At 36.2% G+C, this 15492-nt stretch overlaps 1 protein-coding gene across 4 annotated transcripts in view; it reads left to right on the top strand.

Annotated features, from left to right (window-relative positions):
- Positions 1 to 15492, top strand: part of Khdrbs2 (KH RNA binding domain containing, signal transduction associated 2) — a 396449-nt gene that overhangs the window by 335993 nt on the left and 44964 nt on the right. For all 4 annotated transcript variants that reach the window (XR_007590495.1, XR_007590496.1, XR_007590497.1 and 1 more), the window contains exon 8: positions 8726 to 8784. Coding sequence is in view for 1 of the 4 variants with exons in the window: in XM_050134757.1 (XP_049990714.1) it covers positions 8726 to 8784 (59 nt within the window). In the remaining 3 variants the exon portion in view is untranslated. The remainder of the gene's footprint in view (positions 1 to 8725; positions 8785 to 15492) is intronic.

The following is a 15492-nucleotide window of genomic DNA, read 5'->3' as shown; positions in this document are numbered from 1 at the left end:
CCATGAAACCTAATTAATCAGTCAGTGGATAGTCTTGTTTCTAGAAAATAATTGCCTTGTTATAATGATAACTAACAGAAAATTAATGTCCTCATAAAATTTCTCACCCTTCAGTTATGCAATAGAGGGTCAAAACAAGCAAAAGATAATAATCTAAATTGAGAATAAATGATAAAATAGTGCCTATAATAGGAGTTTATTTGTAAAAGTGTTTGAATAGTGTAACATCCCCAAATAGTGACTTGCAGAAATGCCTTTCTCTATTGCTTGCTGTGCAGCACTCTGAAAATACCCATTTTATGCAAAGGAGATCATCGCCAAGCTGATAATAATTCTACACTGGATGCCTTATACAGATCATCTATCTTGATCTTTAATCTATGAGGAGAACAAATATGTCACTTACCTCATGAATAATCAGCCTATATTTCATCCTAGGAACACTGATTACCATCAAGTGAAACTTAGGGAGGCATGTATAGCTATTTAATGTTTCAGAATATTTCAAGATGAAAACCTCCTTGGCATGTCAACTTTTATGAATATTAAAAGTGAAGCTATGTGGCTCTGTGTTCATTGGTAGGAGAATCACCCATTGTTCCCAGCAGTTGAGCACCTGATATGTAGTAGACACTTATGGGGTTATCACAAGTCATATCCTTAGTACTGGAGGCTATAAATTATTACCAATAAATACATGGATCCTGGAGTACAAAGGGATTAAATGACTGCCCTCAAATGGCATTTACATAAAAGATTATCTCTCAGCTTTTACAGTGAAATATACTGTCTCATACCAGTGGGTTAAAATAATAAAATGATTTTTTTTAAAAACTTTAGTTTCCTACACATCAGTTAGACATTGAAAGCTTGAGAGTGTTTGCCATCCTTGAGACTGAACTCTTTGTCTTTCACAGTTGAGTTACCATTGAGTGGGAGATTCCCATCTCATATTCTCTACACAATGAAACAGAAAAATGATTAGTTTCTTGTCATCTGTACTCCTGTCTTTCTCACACCACATGATGTCTTTACTTGCTGCTATGTTAGTCTAGACTCTTGGCCATCAAACAAAGACAAATTCTTAAAGATCTGTCCTCATTTCTTGCTCCATGTTGAACATGGATGACTGCTCCAAGTACTATCTCCCTGGATACTTTAAAGCAGCAGAGCTGCCTCCCTTTCTCTGGTCTTAGTTATGTCTAAAATTTCCCTTAAGACTCCCTTGTTCCTTCTGACCTGGGCAATGCCTACTAACTCTGAACTATTAGTATTATTAGTATTAGTATTTTAGTGTTCAGTAGGTGAAAAAAAATAAGAAAAGGATATTTCATACTTACTTAATTGGTTTTCTGCTCCATTGTTATTCCCACCACAGTATTTTCAGTCCCTTCCATTTGATTTTTATTATATTTTACAAAATAGACAAAATGTATTTATCTATATGTAGCTGCCAGGCTTTTGTTTTGCTATTATTGTGACTTTATAGTCATTATATCATTACTCTGCACAGCTGGGGATAATGAACATGGAAGAATACTTTGGGAGATGAGTGAGGAGGGACACATACTGATGGTTTCTGAGGGAAAATACAAGGAATAGACGCGTGGAATCATTGCTTAAATTCTCCTAGCAAAAAGATTTTGAAATAGGTATAGGTTTGCACAATTTGATGCTGTGTTAGAGACTTTTATTTTTATTACCAGAAATAACAGAAGATTTCCCTGACTAGAGAACACTCAGGGATAACCATCAGAACCAGGAGTCTAACACACACACACAAAGCTGATAAGATGTCTGATACAGTCTTGCCTTTCTCCGTGCCAGTAAGGATCAATTAACATTTTGAATGCTACGGAAGGACACAAAGACCTGTGTGCTGTTCTCATTAACCTGAGCTAAATCTTTATGGCTTTGCAAACAGGGATTTTCACGGAGCTGATGAAATTGAACCGAAGGAATCAAGCATCTATAAATGAATGTGGAAATAAAAGAAAATCCAATTGGTAATTTGAGGTTGGGTGCTAGGATGAAAATTCACCTATGTCCAATAATTTTGCTTCACATATTTCTGTCAATGCAAGAAATCAATATTGTAGAGTAGATGTAGGAAAACAGGTGAGAATGACTTCCTAAATTATAAGTGTAGTTGCATCGATTTATAAATCTCTATGTATGATTTTTCATATTGTTTCATTATTTTTAACACTAATTTGCTTAACTAGAGCAATTACTGTTCTATTTGTAAATATCAAAACACAGGCTGAATTCTATATACAGTCTACATATTACATATATATTTAAAACAAAAAATAAAATAAAATTTTCAATTGACGTTAAGCATAATATATTATGTTTATACTTTTATTTTATAAAATTACTGTATGTATCATTATGTTTCTTTCTCTTATCCTGTTATTTATTCATGTTGAAGTCAAAGAGGACCAATGTATTGAGTGACAAAGCATTAACACTGCTTGGTCACTCAATCGTCAATTGATTAATTTGTATCTCATATTTTATATAATATATAGAGTAAGGTTTCTCAACACAGCTATTGTTATAAAAGTCCTAATTAAAATTATAATGTTATTGGTGATGTAGAGCTTAACTACTGTTGTGGCCATATTAGATAAAATTGTTCTAAGAGCTGGCAAATATACAAAATCTGAATTTCTCATCATTTAATCAAACAATATCTAGTTAGTTACTTTTTCACTTAAACCTACAACATCAGAAAATATTTGAAAATAAATGAAGATGACTGGACTTTAAGAGACAAGAACCTTATCAGAATAATAAATAATTTGTTACAAATTTTAACTAGAATCATTTACATAAAAACAACACGAGTGAATTGTTTTTGTGTGTGTGTTTTTGCTCCATTATTCTCAACACGAAGTCCTTCCTATATCTCATTCTTTCAGAAAAAAAAAATGTTTCTATATTCCTGATTCTGAAATGCAATGCTCTCATCCTTAAATTCCTTTTATTCTATCGTTTTTGTTTTCATCCACTCAACAAATATTTGTTAAATGCCTATTAACCATCATGGGATTTCTTTTATTGTCAACTTTATTATGTGTAGTATGGGTTAAAACTTCATATCAAAGATGTTCCACAGTTGAGTGGGTGGCACAGAGAGAGCTTGTCGGTTTCCTGATTGACAGGGGATGACAGGTACACTCAGTTCTTCTACCTTTCCACTCAAAGACTCTGGCTGGTGAGACTGTCACTAACATGAGTCGTCCAAAGAGGAATTAGTCAGTGATATTTCTAACCAGGACCATGAAAATTTAGTGGAAGGAAAGGAAAGGGAATTTACTTTCACGTAAAGTGCAATGAATTTGTAGTATCACTCTGCATGCGGCCACACTCATATAAGGCACTACAAAATGTTGAGCCACTCAGTTTCTTAGGAAGGAAAGGACTGACCATTTTAGAGGAGATAACAAGAAGTATATATTATTAGATCATCTCATCATCATATGTGTCCTTCCTTCTTTCTTTTGTAAGAGAAATGCCTACCTTCTCCACGATGTAGAACATAACAGCTTTTAATTGTAAACAGAGACTGCTCATGCATTTCCCAGCCACCCAGACCCTAATAATGACACAGAAACTGTACTAATTACAACACTGTGTGGCCAATAGCTTAGGCATATTCCTACCTAGCTCTTATGGCTTAAATTAAACCATTTCTATTAATCCATGCATCACCATGAAACTGTGGCCTACCAGTAAGGTTCAGGTGTCTTTCTCCTTCGGGTGCTACATGGAATCTCTTTGACTCCTCCCTATATATCTCTGTTTGGATTTCCCACCTGGTTATACTCTGCCTTTTCATAGGCCAAAGTAGCTTCTTTATTAACCAAAGGTAATAAAATATATTCATAGCATACGGAGGGGAATCCCACATCGTTTAATTACTGGAACTAGCTCAAAATCCAGCATCTCCATGATCAGTTAGATCTTGATGAGATCCTATAAGATCTGGTACCTTGTAAAACTGTCAACACATGATGCTTTCTATCTGTCCTCACACAAAAGACTTAGGATAAAGAGGTCAGAAAGTAACAGAGTAACTGTTCTGAAAGCTATGGCTATGAAAACAGAAGGCTACGGTGAAGGCTCGGTGGCAATGACTGCTATAAAATCCAGCCAAGTGGAGGCAAAAGTGATAAAATAAGTTTCCGATTTGTTTATCTGGCAGTTTTGATTCTGTTTCTGGGAGTTATGCCAGCTCCCCTGGAAGGTTCTTCTATATCCTCCTGGTGAATGGATGCATCCATGTGCATATCTGAAGTGAGTACTGTAGCGTTTGTCCTTTTTGGAGGCTTTACAATTTGTATAGCCTCCTTCCCACCAGTGAATGATCAGAGGCACAAGAGCTGTCTGGAAAACTGACAGTGTGGAGGAACCTAATGGAAAAAAATGCCTTAAAGCAACATTAGCTATCTCTTGTTGAAATATAGAAAACTCAGCATCTCAATAAGGCCTACATTTCCAAACCCTCTATCAATTTAAATTCTAGAACTAACGCAAACCAGATAGAGACAACCTCTTTTAGCAAAGTGTTCTTCACCCTCATTCCTTCATTTTTCTCAAACAACATGAAACACATTCATTTTTCTTAACAAACTGTGAGGTAAGCAGCAGTGTAGAGCAATCTCATGGTCAGTCTGAAGTTGAGGTGCTACCCGTGGTATGGTCTATGCTTTCTCTTTATTCAGAGAGTCAATAGTGGGTCGTCCAACAAAAATAGATTGTCCTTAAATTTGAAATGGCCTTGGTTTTCACATTACTTCTGTACACATCTTGGGTTTCTTCACTTTCTAGAAAAAAGACATATATAGGTGGAAGGGTGTCTGACCATTGCTTAAAGAACTTTGTGTCAAAGAAAGACTCTTCTTATGGAAATAATACCGAGTAAACAAAAACATGGGCCCTACAAAGTTTATTATGACAGCAAGACATAATAGTACTCTATGTCTCTTATAACCTGAATGTGACAATTCCCTCTTGGAGTGATTATATCTTTCATGAAAAACAGTAATTTTATTTTCTTTGTCGTAGTCTGTCTCATGGATTCCTTCTTGACCTCCTTTGCCCTCACCAATCTACATCTTCATGGCAATCCAATGTTATAGTACAATAATAGCATCAGATAGTGTTCAGCAACACTGTCTAGATACATTATACTCCAGGAGACAGGATCAGAAATTTACTCCACAGAAAGGTGTTACCAGTGTCAGCATCTATCCTTAGTTTTCTTACACTTAACGCATTTTGAGTCTCAGAAAATTAACACAGTGACTATCAGGAATTTGCTGAGTCTGTGTGAGGACCCGGAGTTGGTTTGTATGATTTCTTTTTAATGTTTATTTTTATTTTTACCATATGTACATGTGTGGGTTGTGTATGTATAGATGAAGGCAGGTGTCCACAGAAACCAGAAAAGAATGTTGGATCACCTGGAGCTCTCGTTAGAGGTGATTAGAAGCCTCCTAACTTAGATGCTGAGAGCCTCACTCATGTCCCTCTGCAAGAAGAGCACACTTGTTCTGAACTGCTGAGTCATCGCTCCAGTCCAGGATTGCATAGCTTCTGTTAAGATATATATGTGAAAGAAGCTACAAATGTCCAGCTACCAGTGAATGCTATTAACCTTCTATGATACAGAGATGGGAAGAATGGCTGTCATTCAGCATTTTTCATAGATTCTATGTAAATATTGAAAGCAATAAAGGCTGGGCTAAGCAATCTTGTCTTTTTTTCAGTTTCTTTCATTAAGATTAAAGTTGGTTCACTATAAATTGCATCCTGGGAAAATAAATGCAACCAAATTTATTTCTGTTTTTCATCCAGTTTCTAAGGCATAGACTTTTTATTCTTTCTGTGCTTTTACTTTCAATTAAATCTTAAATGCTTGGTCTGTTGATACCTAGAGGAAACTCCTGAGGAAAAAGACAATATTCATAAAACACATCATTTCAGCCCCTTCTGTATTTTCTTCCAACCTATACCCATGTTCAGATCTTATACAGTATGATATTTGGCATGAAATCACTTCCCTGTCAAAGTGCTTTACACCCAAAAGGAATTTGAGGCTAGGCAGGGAACCTGATCATAGAATGCTTATGTAGTAGGTTCAATCCCTAAGGTTGTCAATAAGAGAAATTAATAATACTAAGATAATTAAGAATAGTCAAGTATATGGCAATGGATCAGAGCTAATTTAAACCAGACACATTTTTGACAAAGTATGATATTATTATAAATACTATGGAGCCTATAGTAATAGTTACAGTGTAAGAATTATCAAAATGATAACTTTTCTATTTTTTGCATGTTATTCTTAAAATGTTCAACCTGACTAAAGCCACTTCTTTCCGGACTATTTATGCTCCTACTAGATAATTAACCCTTGTGCATCACAAATCTTGAGAGGCTGTCATATTCCAAACATTGATATAGAAAATCAGTCTGGGGAAATACTAGAAAGTAAATAAGGGAGAGCAAAACACTCAGACCCATAAGCCTGAGCACAAGCAGTGGGAAACAGCTGCTAAGAAAATGAGCAAATGCACATTGAGTGTTTACATGATAATATGCTGTGACTGGCAAGTGCCCAAAGGAACAGCAGGGGACACATGGCTGAGTGCTAGTCCTAAGACTGATCAGGAGACCCTCTTGTAAGTGACATAAGTTTAATACTGAAAGAATGAGGACAACTGAGCATTGAAGAAAAGCATTTCTCAGATAATAGGTCAGCAAGTGGATGGACACTAGGACAATAGCAAGTCGTCTGTAATCAAAGAACATTCTAGAGTATGGTGTGCCTTGAATTGAGTACAGATGGGGAAAATTTGTAGAGTGGGGCCTGAAATAACAGGTTTTTGTGAAAGTTGCATCTTTTTTTTCTAAAGAACACTGGGAAGACATCCATAGGCTTTGAGTAGAGAACTTCGATGTTTTAATGCCTCTTTAACAAGGACAATGTTAAATGTCTTTACTATACCTGCAGCTGTGAAAATGTTGGTGCATGTTCTGGTTCTGTACATATATGAAAGTAGAAATTAAAGAATTTGCTGTTAGGATTAAATGTTACACGTGGGATGAAAGAGAGAAGCCCGCATGCTGTCATTGAGTGACACTAACAAGCTTCCAATGATAATGATAGAATAATGTAAAAGGAACAAGGAAGTATGAGGTGGGAAGGAAATCAGATTTCTACTTTTGAATTTGAAAAAGTTCATTTTGACCAGCAAATAGAAATGTACACTAGGCTATCACAGACTTGAGAGCAGAGAGGAGGCACCAATGGTGGAGACATAATTGAGAAGCCATCAGAATAGAGTGGACATTTAACCACAGACACGGATGAGGGTGCTCTTGGCGTTAGAACACAGGGAGAAATTTTCTAATAAAATTTCTAATAAATGAGAGTAGGTGGTTGGGAACTGGGAAATTTACTAAGAGAGAAAAATGAAGAAATTAATTAGAAATATCTCAAAGCAAGGGGAATATTTAAAGGAACATAAAAATGGCCACTGGTGTCACATGACTTCAGAGGAAAGTTACAATGAAGTCTTATTGTATTTGAACATGTCAGGATCTGGACAAGAATTCTTTCAGTGGATCCATGGAAATGGCAGCCTGATGTCATTCAAAGGATGCAAGGGGATTGTGGGTGGGAAGAATGAGTGTGACCATCTCTCCAGGAAAAGTTGCTGTGAAAACCCACATGGAGAAGGCTAGTCACTGCCAAGGGTGGACGCTAATGGAAATGAGGTCTGTGAGAGTCAAGCAGTGGCGCTGTAGGGCCAAGTAAAATAACTGTGAGGAGGGGGGACACTGGGATCCTTTGACAAGAGACAGAACACAAGCGCACAGAAACAAGACACATTTTCGTAGTTATGCAATGTGGAAATACTAAGTGAAAGTAAATAGCTTACATATTTGGCAAGTCTATAGACTAGGAAAGATGATGCATATTTTTAATGTTGCCAGTAGTAAGTGCCATATATCAGATCATCAATCTGCACAGCAACATTTCTTTCAAAATAAACTCTGTATATTTTCTCTTATCAACTTGTGAAGTCTTAGACTTGTGATGAGAGGAAATTCAATTTATCAAATAGGAGGGTGGAGGTGAAGACCAACTGAAACAGCACCAAAATATTAAATAGGCACATGGTAGATTGATAGAATATAGATAGATAGGTAGATAGATAGATAGATAGATAGATAGATAGATAGATAGATAGATGATAGATAGATAGATAGATAGATAGATAGATAGATAGATAGATGATAGATAGATAGATAGATAGATAGATAGATAGATGATAGATAGATAGATAGATAGATAGATAGATAGATAGATAGATAGATGATAGATAGTAGATAGTAGATGATAGATAGATAGATAGATAGATGATAGATGATAAATAGTAGATAGTAGATAATAGATAGATAGATAGATAGATAGATAGATAGATAGATAGATAGATAGATAGATAGATATAGAATCAATGCACTTCTTGTCAACAGTCTTCATTATTCCCCTTGAGTATTTTTTATGATGGTGTTTATGCCTGGAGTTTACTGGGGAGTTTACTAAAGTTACCTTAGCACACATTTGACTTAGAATATCTTGTAAGGTTCTAGTTCTGATTCTTCTGTTTACAGCATCATTGATTCCTGTCTAAATCTGTTGCAGTGTGCCTGAATACTATGACTACGGTCATGGAGTAAATGAGGATGCCTATGACAGCTACGGTAAGACCTTTTCCTTACTATGGTTATAAGATCAGAACTACCATCTGTCACTGACAACTCAGAAATTACTTCTGTATCCACCTCCCTGCCCCATTTTTCACAGAAGTACTGGCTACATTGATTTATGTAATTCCACAGTAAGATTTGACTTACAGAACTAGTGCAGAAAATTGGACAGTGCAACTTTGATCAAAATTTGAAAAGAAATTAATCACAATCATAGATCATTTCTGCAGCATAGGTGAGCAGTCAGTAGTGCGGCCATGTTCCAGGATGCCCATGGTACCAGCATTTGCTGTAACCTCAAAACTGTGTCTTTCCTTTACTCACAAAGATATCTGTATAATCTACATTTAAATATTTTTATTTTTCTATATGTCTACAACCAGTTATGCCAACACCATTTGTTGAAGATGCTTTATTCTTTCCATTGTACAATTTTGGCTTGTTTTTGTCAAAAATCAGGTGTTAATAAGTGAGTGGATTAATTTTGGGGTTTTCAGTTCTATTCAATTGATCCATGTGTCTGTTTTTTTATGCCAATACCAAGCTGTTTTTATTATTTTAGTCTATAATAGACCTAGAAGTCATGGATGATAATGTCTCCAGAAGTTCCTTTATTGTACAGGGTTGTTTTTGCGATCCTGAGTTTTGTTGTTTTTCCATATGAAGTTGAGTATTATTCTTTGGAGGTCTAAAAAATTGTGTTGTGATTTTGATGGGCAATGCATTGAATCTGTAGATTGCTTTTGGTAGGATTACCATTTTTACTATGTTGATCCTACTTATCCAAGAGCTTGGGAAATCTTTCCACTTTATGATATCCTTTTCGATTTCTTTCTTCAAAGACTTAAAGTTCTCATACAGGTCTCTCACTTGTTTGGTTAATGTTACCCCTAAGTTATTGTATGTTATTTGACTATTGTAAAGGGTGATGTTTCTATGAGTTCTTTCTCAGTCTGTTTAAGGGAACATGCATATGACTGAACTAGGCCCTCTGAATGTGGATGACAGTTGTGTGTTTTTTTTTCTGTTTGTGCGGCCCCTGACAGTGGGACCAAGAATTATCTCGGGTACATGAACTGGCTTTTAAAATCCATTTTCTATGGTGGGATATCTTGCTCAACCTTGATGCAAGGGAGGAGAGGCCTGGTCATACCTTAACTTACTATGCCAGACTTTATTGACTCCCCCAAGAAAAGCTTTACTCCCTTTAAGTGGCAGATTGTGGATGGGATGGAGAGAGATGAGGGAGACTAGAGAAGAGGAGGGAGGGGAAACTGGGGTTGGTATGTAAAATAAGAAAAAAATTAAATAAAAAATACTTTTTGGCTTCTAAGTGCAAATAATTTTTATTATATAAAGAGTTTTAATTATATCATTATCATATATATGTCTTAAAATTCCAAATAACATTTGTCTTGTAGGCATTAGCATTTAGTAAAAATATTAGTCAATAAAGTTGATTTCAAAATGTATTATTAAATCAAGAATATCACTTAAAATTAAGGACAATTTATCTAGTAAACACTTGCTGAGTGCCTGTGATCTAGCTTTACAATATAACATTTTGATGGGTCTGGTTCTGTAAAATGTTCAGTTAGAAGGTTCACCTTGAAAATGACATTTAGGAAGCTGGGGCTGGAGAGATGGCTCAGAGGTTAAGAGCACTGCCTGCTCTTCCAGAGGTCCTGAGTTCAATTCCCAGCAACCACATGGTCGCTCACAGCCATCTATAATGAGAACTGACACCCCTTCTGGCTTGCGGGCACACATGGAAGAAATGCTGTACACCTAATTAAATAAATAAATATTGGGGGCTGGAGAGATGGCTCAGTGGTCAAGAGCATTGCCTGCTCTTCCAAAGATCCTGAGTTCTATTCCCAGCAACCACATGGTGGCTCACAACCACCTGTAAAGAGGTCTGGCGCCCTCTTCTGGCCTTCAGGCATACACACAGACAGAATATTGTATACATAATAAATAAATATATATAAAAAAAGAAAATGACATTTAGACATTTATAATTTTGGATTTTCTTTAAAATTATGCAATGGCCCCTATTCTTCTGATAGAGAATAAAGAAGACAATGGAGTTATTTACGTGTTTGAAGCTTCATGTCATGAAAGTGTATTGCTATGTCAGTAGGGTGGAAGAAAGACACAGATGTTGTGAGACAGAGGGAGAGGAAGGTTCAGAAGACCATGTATGGGAAGGAAAGCACAAATCATCAGTTAAGGAGGGAAACACAGATGGTGGAAGAAGGCAGGCAAAGTCTGGCAGCAGGGATTAGGGCATCATGCAGGAAGACATGGTGGTGGAGAATTAGGCATCTTGATCTAAAGGCAACAGGAAATAAACTGAGACACTGGTTGTGGCTTGAACATACATGAGACCTCAAAGTCCACCTCCGCACCTTCTAATAATGGCACACATTATGGGATCCATTTTTTCTCAAACCACCACACAGAGTTAAGGTCAATGTTACATCACCTTAACTTCTGTGGTAGTTTGAATGAGAATATTCCCCCATAGGATTATATGTTTGAGTACTTGTTCCCTAGTTAATGGAACTGTTTAGGAAGGATTGGGAGGTATGGCTTTATTGGAGGAGGTGTGTCACTTGGGGCAGCCTTTGAGGTTTCAAAGGACTCATGCTATTCCCAGTGTAATTTCTGTCTCCTATTTGTGTTCTAGACAAGGTTCTCTGCTCTTCATGTGGTTCTCCATGCGTTTGTTCCTATATCATGTACTCTAACCCTCTGAAATCATAAACCCAAATTAAACACTTTCTTGTGCATTGCCTCTGTCATGGTTTCTTATCACAGAATAGAAAAATAACTATGATAACCCCCAAGTCTCCTCTTCTAGGTCTATCCCAAAAAAACATCTGTAGTGACATTGCCAAGGCAACTGGTGATTAGAAAGATCTGAGGGTGATAGTCAAACTCACCATTTAGAACAGACATACCCAGGCTAAGGTTGCACCTTCTGCCTTTTGCCCTGATCACCAAAGTTCTCAAGGAGCCAGCAAAAAACAGAAAGCAGCAGAAAGATACTAAATACAGTGTAAATACCACTTTGATGACATTGTCAACATTGTCTGACTGGTGTGGGACTGGTCTTACTCAGAGAATGTTCTGGAAATATTAAGGAGCTCCCAGGTACTATACAACATGTTGCAGTAATGGGGATGGATGGCTGCCATCAGGAAATCATAGATGACATAATCAGGGGTGCTGTGGAAGCTCAGCTAATATAAAAGCAACATGAGAGAATTTCAATAAACTATCATCTGACAGAAAAGACACAAACTTAGCTTTTTAAGAATTTATTTTACTTTACACACATAGGTACTAGCTTTTTGATCATATACAAAGTAGATATTGTTTTTCCATGGCTCCTGTTGTTTCTTGTTAGAAATATATGACTGTATACATGTTGTATTAGATTATAATCTTCATGAGTTTAGAAACTAGGATTCAGAAACCAAGTGTCCCGAATTGGTATAGATCTGGACAAAGTCAGAGAACATTACTCATTTAAAAAAATGCTTATTAAATGGCTATGAAATGTAAGTGCTGCTCTCAGTGATGGTAATACTACAGTGAAAATCCTCCTGGAACTTCATTTCTAATGAGGAGATATATTATCATTCATGAAACGGCTTGAGATTTTCATTGTAGTCATTAGTTTTCACACTTGGTATGTCAGTCTGGGGAATATAGCTCTCATCTTTCCTTTATGGAATCATATGCACTGAAATCAGTGCTGCATTTGTTGATGTGCAACAGGATGGTTTGTGAAGACATGAAAAATTAAATACTAGGAGAAAAAATTCAATTAGGGAAAGAACCAATAAAAAAAATAAACAGTTTTCAGAAGAACTACAAGTAGCCAATAAACGCATGAAAAAAAAATTAATCAACTTACTTCACCATCAGAAAATTGAAAATACTTTAAAATTCCATTCCACCTTTGTCAGAAGGGATGACATCAAGAAAACATATGACAACAAACACTAGTGAGCATGTGGGGAAAGATGAACCCTTACTCGGTGCTTGTGGCAGCATAAACTGGTTTAGCCACTATGGAACTGTAAAGTGGTTTCTCAGAAAAGTTCAAGTAGGATATCTCAGTTTATATCACACTCTGGACTATTTATCCAAAGGACTCTAAGTCCTACCATAGAGACACCTGAGCATCAATGTTATTGCTACCAGACTCACAACAGCTAAAACAACAAGGCAAGATATCCATCAGCAGAAGAATGGAGAAGGTGGCAAATATGCACAGTGAAGTTTTATGGAGCTGGAAAGGACAATGAAATCATGACATCTGCAGGAAATGGGTGGAACTTGATAACAGCATATAAAGTGAAATAAACTAAACTCAGAGAGATAAACAGCACAAATCTTCTGACTTGTGTGTGTGTGTGTGTGTGTGTGTAGGTGCATGTATAGATGTGATCATAAAATTATAAAGGGAACCATGAGAAGGGGAGAGGGGACCTTAAGTGGATCAGATGAAGGGTGAAAAGAATAGGATCAGCAAGGGTTGAGGCCAAGGGAGGAGGAAAGGGCTTAGGTAAGGAACCAATGACAATCATGTATAAAGATGGCATAATGAAACCTTTTATTTCTATGTCAAGTTAAAAAGCTAATTTAATTTTTTTCTTCTCATGGTATATAAAAGTATTGTTTATCTCTTCTCTATCACTAGCATTATACAATGTTAAATGTAGACTTTAATGTATTCCACATGAATAATAAAAATCAACTATTTATATGATCATTTGAAAATGATGCACTTTTTTGCATAACTACAAAATATAGTGTTGTGGGATATTTGATCGCACTGTGAAACCCTGTGTCAAATAAATCAACCTTGGGTCAGTGAGTGGAGCCAGCATTTAGCTGGCAGGAATTAGCCATAGAGAGTGCAAAGAGACAGGGAGATGGGTAGAGAGATGCACAGGTTGAGGAAGCAACTGTCCTTTGTCCCCGGTGCCTCCATCTCCTGATGAGGATGGTAGAAAAAACAGAGCATTGTGAGCATCAGAATGCTCTTCAGAAGGATAGCGGTTTCCTCTATTCAAAAAATCCACAGATAGGATCTCGTTTCATGATCACACTTGGTTTGAAATCAATAGTAGGAAATATCCAGTCCTTCCATGTGACTCTTTATTCAAAGTCTTAAAACATTGTAAGTGTGCTTTGAGTATTTTAGTCCACATTTGGATTGCATGTCTTTCATGATTTTGTTGTTGTTGTTGGTGTGTGTGTGTGTGTGTCTGTTTGTGTGTACTGCATGCATGTGGTATCTGAATATTTACTGATTTACTCCATAGTTTTAAGAATACAACATTTCCCAGGCTAGTTACAAACTGATGACTGAAGTGCTTCTCCTCAGTTAAATTCCCAAGTATCTGGGACTCCAACTCTGGGTCTCCATTTTATACAGTTTATTTTGAGTACCATCAGATGAAAAGAACGTTTGTCTCTTTGGGGTTCACAGTTCTTTGTTGAAATTAGAAATATAAATGATATATTTGCAGGTAACATTAAATGTTAAATGCTTTTCTTGCAACACTATAATACTAAAATTTAAATATAACTAAATATTTAAATGTATTGGTATTAAAGATCATCTAATATTTAGTGTGTTTTCAGATCCATTTTATTAAACTAACATTTATTATATTTTAGAGTGAATTTATTTTTATATAATGAAATATATGATTAGTAAAAATTTAAAATCAGTTTATGTCTAGCTATAATATTTTCTAATTGAGTCAGAATTACGAAAATGATTTTGGATATGTTTGAATAGTTTATAATTCAATGGGGATGTATTTTAATTACAGGCCAAGCATTAGCTTACCCAAGTAAGACTTCACATGAGAAACACCCTCTTCATTCTCTAGGAGACTGACAGCTACGAAGGGACAGCGATATCATCTTCTCCGAGAAAAGAGTTGTTTATTAAAATGTAGTTAATGTATGAACCAGAGAGCTAATTATGCATCCACTCATTAGTGGCATTTTAAATGACAGCTGTGTGGAACCAAAGAGGATAATATTAATACACTGTCTGGAAATGGATGGGAGCAAAAAGAAATCGGGAGCTGTATTTCAATCCAGGGCACTGGAGTGCTGCACTCCAAGTAGATTGCAGAACACGAACATCCTCATTTTTCGTTAAAGAGCTAGATGATTATTATCCCAGTGTGAAAATAAGCCTGCATTGATTAATCTGTGAAAACAGCTCAAGAAAATGAAGCCAACTGGCATTCATGCCAGCCCTGGGATTGAAGAACAAAAGCCTGCTATATTTAACAGTAAATAGAGATACACATTTGAGAAATTGATTTTACAAAAGATGAGTTTTCTACAATTACCAAGAATATAAAAGTCACTGAAAATCAGATACATTCAAAGGATTTGTTTGTCCTAGGATTTAATACTGAAACTTTTTGTACTCCTAAGAATAATATCGCGTAGTCTAACAGGCTTTCAATGTGCTGCCAATCAACTCCCGAATCATGACACAGAGACTTATTAGTTATGAATGCTCGTCCTTAGCTTATGTTTGTCCCACTACTCTTACAGCGTAATTTAACCTTGCTTTCTTCATCTGCATTTTGCCTCGGGGATTTTTACCTTTCTTTCATTCTGTGTGTCTTACTTTTCCCAGTGCTTCCGTAT

The sequence above is a fragment of the Alexandromys fortis genome, unplaced genomic scaffold (assembly GCF_014885135.2).
Source record: "Alexandromys fortis isolate MF-2015 unplaced genomic scaffold, M_Fortis_MF-2015_v1.1 scaffold_20, whole genome shotgun sequence".
In the NCBI taxonomy this organism is placed as follows: Eukaryota; Metazoa; Chordata; class Mammalia; order Rodentia; family Cricetidae; genus Alexandromys; species Alexandromys fortis.
The sequence above is the reverse complement of the archived record's forward strand: the minus strand, read 5'-3'. Positions and strand labels throughout refer to the sequence as shown.